Below are 9,730 nucleotides of genomic sequence, written 5' to 3' on the forward strand. Positions count from 1 at the left end.
CATCTGCAATGAGCCATGAATCCCCTAAACAGCGTCAAAACTGTGGATTTTCAGCTCGAATTCACGTCGAAGAAGCGGAAGAAGTCACATGGAGCCAAATCCAGCGAGTAAGGGAAGGAAGAGAGCAATGATGGTGATGTTCTGGTCAAAGAAAAGTCACCCTGCTGTGCACCAGAGCTGCTGCCACAAGGCCACGCTTCAGGTCATTCCTGCTGAATGTTCTCCTCCAGGACATTACTGTAGAGCTCTGCTTTTACAGTCCAACCCTGGGGGAGGAATTCCTGCCGTACAACCATGTAAATGTTATAGAAACCCATCAGTATGCTCCTGGTTTAAAGGAGAAAAAGGGCTCTTCCACTGTCAAAATCACTCTTTCTTCTCTTGATGGTAGCTGCAGACCCACTGTTGTGGAAATTCTGCAAAAAGTAAATATGCAAGTGTCCGCATTGCAGTAAACCATATGTTTGCATACAGGGCTGATGATCTGCAAAGCAAACAGGTTAGTTTATATATCACCTCATCGTACACAGAGCTTATTCTGTTCACTAATAGATGTACATGTAGTAGTTTTGCACAGAACAGACTACTTGCCAAATTTTCTGAATGTAACATTTTAATTTCACAAATCGCACGTTTTGCGTCCATGTATCCACCCTGTGAGCAGTATTGATCATCCCTCGTTTAGCGGAAAACAATTCAGATCCTACATTTTGTTAGTTTGCACCCTAATTTCCTCTAGAAATCACATATGTTGATGTTTTTCCCCTCATTTTATCAACAGAGTTTGCAGTTTTTCCTTAAGTACGTCATCCATTTTAATGACAACGCTGGTCTCCTTGCGTGGAAATGTTCCACCAAAACTTGTCGCAATTTTAAAGGAACACCAAATCTTCACTTAGCCCCGCCTACAACAAGGATTAGTTTAAAGAAATACAAACAAGTCTGACTGTTGTTTCCCCTATAGCGAGAACATAGTGTTTTGTAGACTATAATGTATTGCAGAAGGGCCTGGCAGTGCAAGTCTCTGTGTTGGTATGTGTAGAACAATGTGTGGGTTTAGCCAGTAAATGGGCACCATGACAAAGTCTTCTGTGACGCTTAATGACCTCCGACCAGCACACATAGATTAAAGATAGTGTTGTTAGCCTTAATCTTAACCTTTGCTTTCGTTATCATGTATTAGTGATGTAAAACAGAAAAAACGGTGCAGGATAAATGTCCAGTCTAAGTAATTTCTCTGCTAAATTAATCAGTTATTGATTGATATTGCTGCATTTTATGACAAAATTATTCACATTTGCAACCCCAGTGTGACACAGATGTAAATAAAGGATCAGGCTTAGGATTGAGTCAATACTGGGTCCTGTTATAATCTCAGGATCAGGTGCAGGACATCCTCAGGTAACAAATGTCGTTGTAAACAACGGATCAGGTTTGTTTCTTTTTCCCTTTTACTCGCACATTGTACATCCGTGTGTTCACTCCATCAGCAGCATTGATCAACCCTCATTGAGCGGAAAACAATTCAGAGCCTACACTTTGCTAGTTGGCACCGTAACTTCTTCTGGTACCACATGTGTTGAGGTTTTTCCCTTTGTTTTATCAACAGAGTTTGGAGTTTCTCTGGTGTGAGTTGGAGATTTAGCTTGCTAAAGAGAGCGGCTCCCTCCCCTCCTTCACCCTGCAGCTCTCCTCTGGTTCGCTGTTCCATGTGAGCAGGTCTGCTGCAAGGAATTGAATTAGGCCCCGTCTGTAATTGCCAACGTTTCGCCACATAAATCAAGGAAATAAATATTGGCTACGGCGAATCCTCGGGGGGACGCCACTCCATTTCTTCAGCCCCTCCCGCCGCTTGACTGCCTACCTTTGCAGGACCTCTCAGAAGTAATCAACTCGACGAGAGTGCTTTCTGCTCCGGCCAGCGTTTTTTTTGTTTTTTTTTTATGGTGCCGTGCAGCCATTTGTTTACTGTGCAGCGCTTCATGAGGATGCAGATTGGCTGCTCTGCTGGAGCCTGGACCTTTACGTCTAATATCCACTGGAGTGGATCTCACCTCTCTGTCAGCTCCCTCTCCCTTTAGCTTGCCAAGCCCATGATCTTAAATACTGATGGTAAACAGTAAATCTACACAATTAAAAGCATGTTTATCGGGATCCATGCTGACATCTCATGCTATATACACAGAATCCTTTTGAAATGATGTTTTAACATGAAATCCTGACGTGTGTTTTCACTCCTTCTCTGATATAATCTTCCTGCATACTAACATCCCTGAAAACACAAATTTCACCACCATTTGTACACACTAGGAATGCAGCAGTCGGTGCAAAAATGACCTCAAACTGCAAAAACTCAAAATCTTACCAAGTCTGTTTGTCTTATTTTCACTCAAAATGTCTCATCCCTCTCAATTTAAGATAATTCACTTAACAAGTGACGTTTCAGCAACATAGAGGGACTAGTTTTAAGACAACACATCTTAAATATGTTGTGAAGTCAAAAAAATCTTGAAATTATCTTGTTTTGAGTTGAATTTTACAAGAAAACTCAAATTTAATACATCTCACATTAGGAGGGTACATGAAAGCAAAAATCTATTTTTGAGTGAAAAATGGATATTTTCTTTAACATGTCTGGCTTATTTTTAGACACCACAGCTTGACAATCCTGGTAAAATCTAGCTTAAAATAAGTTTTCTCAGCTAATTTTAAGATGTCAATATTGTAAATATCTTATTTCAAGAAATCTTACCAAGCCATTTTTCACTTGTTCTATTAGCAGATTTTTCACTTATTTCAAGGTAAAAGTTCCTTCAAATAAGTTTTTTTTCTTGTTTTGAGAGGGGCATTTTTTCCAGTGCAGACTTTTGTGGAGAATTTTGATAAGCTCTGATCATCCATGGCTGCTTTCTCGAGGTTATCGTGTCTGAGTTTATAGCTTTTGAAAGTGTACAAAAATGACACAAAATCATCCAAAATATTACACACAAATGGCCGACTTCCTGTTGTGTTTTGGACATGGGTTTCAATTACATTTCTGTGCGTCTTGACCAGTTACATATGCCTACCAAATTTCATAGCTGTAGGCGACACGTATTTGTTGTAGATCCTGTTTGAAATTTTCCAGGTGGTGCTACGGAACCATTTTGTCCAATTCCCCTAAAATATCAATTTTTTTGCCAGTTTTAATGTGTGTGGCCATTTTGATGAGTTTTTGAGCATTCCTAATCTGTCATAAAGTACTTTGTCTCAGTAAGATGCTGAGTTTGTTTATCTTGTTTGCACTAAAGATTGGCCTGATGATGTTTCTTCTTCTTCTTCTCTGCAGGTATTATATCGACCTTCCTCCACGTCCATCCGTTTGGAGCCAACCTCGAGTATCTGTGGTCGTACATACAGAGACTGGACTCAAAGGTAAAGACGCGGCTTTCTGCTGTTATTGAGAAACACAAAACATTTACTTACATTTGAAATAAAATCCTACTAAATTGAAAATGTTGGTCCCAAAGTTCACGCTAGCTAACCTCTATTAGCCGCTGAGCGAAGGGAACTTGGATTTTTGGGTTCTTTGTTTAAAATATGTGAAGCGCTGTGAGATGACAGAAGTTGTGAATTGGCGCTGTACACACTACCGTTCAAAAGTTTGGGGTCACTTAGAGATGTCCTTATTTTTGAAAGAAAAGCATTTTTTTAAATGAAGCTACAATTAAATGAATAATAAATCCAGTCTAGACGTTGTTAACTCTCCTGCTGTCTTCATTTATGGGCACCAAAAAATACTGTTTCCTTGTCTGAAAAAATCCAAAAACTCTGCAAAAAAAAATCCCCAAATTTCTGAAAATTTGTAAAACCTTCAGGAAGAAAATTCTAATAATTCTTTTAAAAAATCCCTTGAAAGTTTTATTTTAAAAAATCCCCCAAATTTGGCAAGAAAATTCTTGGAAATATTTTCAAAAAATGAGTGATAATCTTCAAAAAAAAATCCTAAAAATATCAAATGTGACTACATGTATAACATGTACAGATATTTTTTTGTGAATGTTCTTAAGAAACATTTTTAACATTTCTTTTTTTCTTCCAAAAAATGTTCAAAGATTTCCCAAATGTTGAAAATGTAGATATCAGAAGTTTCACTGTGAAAATATTTTTTTTCCACATTTTCAAACTTTTTTCAGTTGTGACCCGCAGGATGACACGAGGGTTAATGTGGTAAATGACTATTGTAGCTGGAGACGGCTGATTTTTAATGGAATATCTCCATAGGGGTACAGAGGAACATTTCCTGTGTTCTAATGCTACATTGTGTTAGCTAATGGTGTTGAAAGGCTCATTGATGACTAGAAAACTCTTGTGCAGCTATGTTAGCATGAATAAAAGTGTTAATTCTCATGGAAACCATGAAGCTGTTTGGGTGACCCCAAACTTTTGAATGATAGCGTGAATAAAATTGAAGTGAAATGAATGAGCAGACTGTTTAAAATGCAGACTGTATATGTTATCAAAGAACAGCTCCACATATTACCACCTTTATGTATCACATATTGCACACACAGCGTTTAGTTTCACCCATCTCACACTCGTCTCTCAGGTGTCTGCAGGGGAGCTGGAGCGTCTCATGGTCCGACTGCCCAACATGTTCAGGCAGGAGCTGAGCGGCGTCGGCGCCACTCTGGAGAAACGCTGGAAGTTCTGCGGTTTCGACAGCCTCAGCTCGGCGTGACGCAGGGACAGCGCACACACACGCCGGGAAGACACGTGAACACATGAACACACCAACTGAACACGCCTCTGAGCTTTATTGGTATACGTGTGTGTGCGCGATCCTCACACCTCCAGCAGCGATGGCGTTCATTCAAGCAGACACTGGAAACTTTGGAGGATGTTCAGCCACGGGAAGAATCCCAAAACCTCGACATGTTTGAGTCCAGGTGAAAACCTTTCTGCAGATGTTTATCACGATGAACTGCAAGCTTACAGACAGAAAAGTGAAGGCACTCCTTCTGCCTGCGCTTCAGACTGGTCCTCGCTTGTCTTGCTGTTGGCAGCCTGGAGCCTGAAACACCCAGCAGCAACCCACTCAGCAGAAACAAAGTTATACCAAAGTTGAACCTTCAGAGATTTCATGCCAAACCTCATTTCACTGGCCGACAAATGGAGCCTTCGTTCTCCTACTGCAGTCCAGGAACTGTTTGAACAGGGGAGTTTCTGCTGGGCTTCCTTTGGCCTGATGGGACCACAGATAGATCACTTCCTTTTATGAGATTTGGGTCCAGTTTGGAAAAGAGTTTGTACACCAACTCTACATCTGTTACTTCAAGGTGTCCTTGATATCGATGCTGGGATTATAATTGGGGCCAATCACGGCTAACTTAAGCCTATTCTTTGTTTACATCTGTGTCATGCTGGTGTTGCAAATTTGAATAATTTTGTCAAAAAAATGCATCAATATCAATCAATAATTGATTTATCCTATAAATTGATTACACTGAACAAATGTTCAGAATAAATATTCTGGACTGATTTTGCTGTTTTAAGTCACTGACAAATGATACAGACTGCAAAGGTTAAGATTATGGCTGAGAATGCTGTTCTTCATGTATGTACACTGGTCGGAGGTCATTAAGCGTCACAGCAGACTTTGTCATGGTGCCCATTTACTAGCTAAACCCCTACAATGTTCTACACTTGCCAACACGTAGTTTTACATTGCCAAAACATTCTGTAATACATAATTGTCCGACTGCACACCTCTACCATCGTGCTATAGGGGGAAAACCAGTCTGACTTGTTCGTATTTCTTTAAACCACTCATAGTCGTTGTAGGCGGGGCTAAGAGAAGGATGCGGCTTTGTGATGAGCTTTCCCTCAAAATAATGATGAGTTTTGGTTGAACGTTTCCGTGTAGAGAGCAGGGCTGCCTTTCTGCACCATCAAATTCCTTTGGAAAAATTTGAAATATTTAGCATGATAGGTTGCTGCAAGGACGTTGTTGTTTTTGTTTCCAGGAGTGAAGAAAACATGCGGATAACCAGCTAAATTGAGAGGCCAATAGCAGTCTGAAACCTGCATCCTACATCCAGTGAGTCAGACTAATCCCAGCATGTTTCACAACTATACACTGGGCAGGTTTTATTAAACATCACAGCTACAATGTTCTCTGCTTGCCAACTTGCCAATAACAGTAATCAGTAAGACACTCCACCTGGTGGTACAACCAGGTACTACAGCAAATCTACAATATTTGAAGTGTGCAATGTGTCGGAAAATGGTTTTTACAGATGCTAAATTTTAAATGACTTGGATGAAATCAGGGGCAAAACAAAACTTGATAAGAGAATCAAGCAGAAAAAAAGATCGTCTTAGTATCTTTGCTCCCAGTTTGATTTAACACAAATGCGCTAGCAGGAGTTCTCAGAAAACTTTGTCACGGTGCTTCTTTGCAAGCTAAACCCGCACAATGATCTCTGCTTGCCAACACAAAGCTGCCTCCCTTTTTTTGTCACTACAACTTTAAATAGTAAGAAGCTCCACTTGGTGGCGCAATCAGGTACTACAACAACACTACAATACTTGAAGTGTGCATTATAAAGGAAAATGGGATTGACAGATTCTAAATTTCAAATGACTTGAATCAAATTGGGGTCAAAATAAAACAGATCAGGACACCTCATCTCCGTGTCTTTTTTAATCTTAGCTGATCCTGATCAGATTTAACACAAATGCGCTAGCTGTAGCTCACTACGTGTCACAAAAGACTTTGTCATGGTGCCCCTTTACAAACTAAACACAATGCTATCTGCTTGCCAACACAGACCTGCCTCCGTCTTTTGGTCACTACAACATTAAACAGTAAGAAGCTCCACCTGGTGATGCAATCAGGTACTACAGCTAATCTACAATACTTGAAGTGTGTACTGTAAAGGAAATTGGTATCGAATTGAAATATTAAATGTCTCAGAGCTGCAAAACTTGATCATGACTGCCATCCGACACAGACAAACACAGGAGCTATCATTCAGTCTTTGTTGCACAGATACTGATGTACTGTGCATGCATGGAACAGAGTCATCCAAGTGGACTAGGAAATAGAATAGTAGGTTAAAGAATCATACATCAGTCTTGCTGCATTCGTTTCGGGTTTAATTTGAAAGTTTAGGGACCTAATTACATACATTTACTGCACACGATCATTGGTGGAGGTGAGGTGAACAACACTGATTACCTCATTACAGTCCAGTGTTCTGCTGGGAAACCTTTGGTCCTGGCATTCATGTAGATGTTAGTTTGACGCTTTGCTGCTCCTGGATGATGATGAGCGACAGTTTTAGAGTTGGTGTTTAAACTCATCCCCCAAACCTGAGACCATATTATAATTTCTTACTACCAGACTTCATCGGGTTTAAAAATACTTAATAATAAAGCAGGGAAACCGCTCCAGGGGTTTAAAATAATCTGAGCGACTAAGTGTGAAAACACTCCAGGCCTGTTTAAGATCCTGGGGGGGGGGGGGGGGGGATACTTGGGGGAAACTGCAGGAAAATAATGGACACAAAGAAAGAAAAGAGTTATGTTCAGCGACGGGACGATGTGAGGGAGGGAGGACAGAGAATTCAGTCATTCTGCTTAATTTATTTCATTATACTGTATGAAGAAACTGTTCACTGAAGGCAGCAGACCGAAGGGTCTCACTGCCACGACTTACATATTGTAATTAAATACGATGAAATGAAAAAATGCTCCAGACTGTTTGTACGTCTCAGAGTTGATAAGAGTTTAGTTCAGCTTCTGGAGGAAGGTGAGCGGTGTGATAGACGAGGAGAAGATGCCACACTCCTCTTCATTTCTAGTGTTTCTAAAGACCACAGTGCTGTAAATGTATTAGAAATGATAATTAGGTGATTTTGTATTGCACCTCCATAAAGGTTAGGGGACTCTTGTTCTTTCATTATTAAATATCCCCTCTGGATGTGTTTTAAGACATATGAAAATACTCTGCTCAATAAATTGTGTCTGATATATCATTTCCCACTAAAAGCTGAGTTAAATGCCCACTTTTTCACTTGAAATGAAAAGCTTTGTTCCTGAAATGCTTCAATCCGAGTGTATTTGTGGTGCAGGCTTGAGTTTCCACGTCAAATTTCTGCAAGTTGCATACTGAGCTACAACTGTTGGTGCTTTGAACTCAGATTTATGGTGCACAGAGAGAAACGTTCCCCTTAGAAAACTGTGAAAGCGGCACTTTTTTCACACAAACAGCGCAATTATGGCCCATTTATTTAAAGCATATTATCAGTATTATTTCATTTTCTGCTTTGTTTCTTTTGATTAATTTAAAAATAAAACATACTCATGTAACAAAGAGAAGTTGTGGCATCATATGTGGATGAATTTTGAGCAAAAATTGACTCATACAAAGGCGTATTAAACGTCCCAAGCTGTTGTGGCTCTATTCACCTGTGGCTACAATACACACATTAATGGAAAATTCACTGGAAAATTCCCATAAATTTTACTGTATTTGTTCAGATTCACATTTTTCCACTGAAGATTTGTGTAAAATGCTTGTGAGGGGCTTCAAGCAGGATGATGTAAGAAGCTGCTCATGACCACAGAGCTGCTCCTGATGCAACGCAGGCGAAACACGCTGCCGCTAACGGATGCAGGTATGTAGACGCACATGCAGGATATCTAAATAAAAATCTAGGCCACGGCTCCCCTCTCTTCAGTAAAGCCTCACACAGAATGCATGATCGTTTTTCTCTCTTCCTGCTTGCGAATCTCCTTCAGCTCGAGAAAAATTAATTCCAGGGAGGAATCACTGACTCACTGAAGTTCACACAAAGGAATTCACCGGCTTTCATGGATGCACTGCTCTGCTGCAGGCCTGCACACGCTGCCACTGCAGTCTCCACCAAGCCTGGAGTTCCTTTTTTTTATGTGTCGAGACTGAAGCAAATGCAAGAAGAGGATGAATTGCAGATGCAGACAGGTGCACACAAACGCTGAGGCCGAGCTGATCCTGCTGCAGCTGCTGGGATAGAATCACAGTTTAACATTGTTTTATGTTGATTATAACAAACTAATCCACTGTAAACAGAGGTGTAGGTGAATGTGGAATGTAATTAAGTAAATTTTCTCAATTTCAGTGCTTTATGTGTACTCTGTCTTTTAAACTGCCTTCCTAACACGTACTGCAACATGAGTTTCAAAGGGATTTTATGTCAGAATTGAATAGAGACCTTTGAAATGATCTTATAGCATTTAAGACTGAAAATACACAATTTTTTACATACTTGCTAATGTATTGTGCTTATAGTTTATTGCTGTTTTTTTCTGCACTACATTTTCTCATGTTACATAATTTAGTTTTTCAACCAATATCTGGCAAAATAATTTCCTCCGGGATTGATAAAGTCTCATCTCATCTCATCTCATCTCATCTCATCTCATCTCATCTCATCTCATCTCATCTCATCTTATCTTATCTTTCCTTTGGATGGGTTTTGTTTATGAAGAAATTAACTCATTTTTTATCTTATGGAGTTTGAGCCTTAAAATACAAGCCTCATAAATAGTCGTTTTGACGTATTTATGACATTTCTGACACAATCCAGGAGCTGCGATCACTTTTAAACGTGTGGGATCTGCACCGTGCCATCATAAACATGTGTTTTATAGCTGTTGTGAATGAATATGACATCAACTGCAGAGTGGGTGAAATTTTATAGAA

At 39.9% G+C, this 9,730-nt stretch overlaps 1 protein-coding gene across 1 annotated transcript in view; it reads left to right on the forward strand.

Annotated features, from left to right (window-relative positions):
• enox1 (ecto-NOX disulfide-thiol exchanger 1) overlaps window positions 1-9,145 on the forward strand; it is a 168,487-nt gene extending 159,342 nt beyond the window's left edge. Inside the window, exons 16-17 of the mRNA XM_051959456.1 lie at window positions 3,329-3,414; window positions 4,589-9,145. Of these exons, the coding sequence (XP_051815416.1) occupies window positions 3,329-3,414; window positions 4,589-4,720 (218 nt within the window). The 3' untranslated portion in view covers window positions 4,721-9,145. The remainder of the gene's footprint in view (window positions 1-3,328; window positions 3,415-4,588) is intronic.
• The last annotated feature ends 585 nt before the right edge of the window (window positions 9,146-9,730 follow it).

The sequence above is a fragment of the Acanthochromis polyacanthus genome, chromosome 14, assembly GCF_021347895.1.
Source record: "Acanthochromis polyacanthus isolate Apoly-LR-REF ecotype Palm Island chromosome 14, KAUST_Apoly_ChrSc, whole genome shotgun sequence".
Taxonomy (NCBI): Eukaryota; Metazoa; Chordata; class Actinopteri; family Pomacentridae; genus Acanthochromis; species Acanthochromis polyacanthus.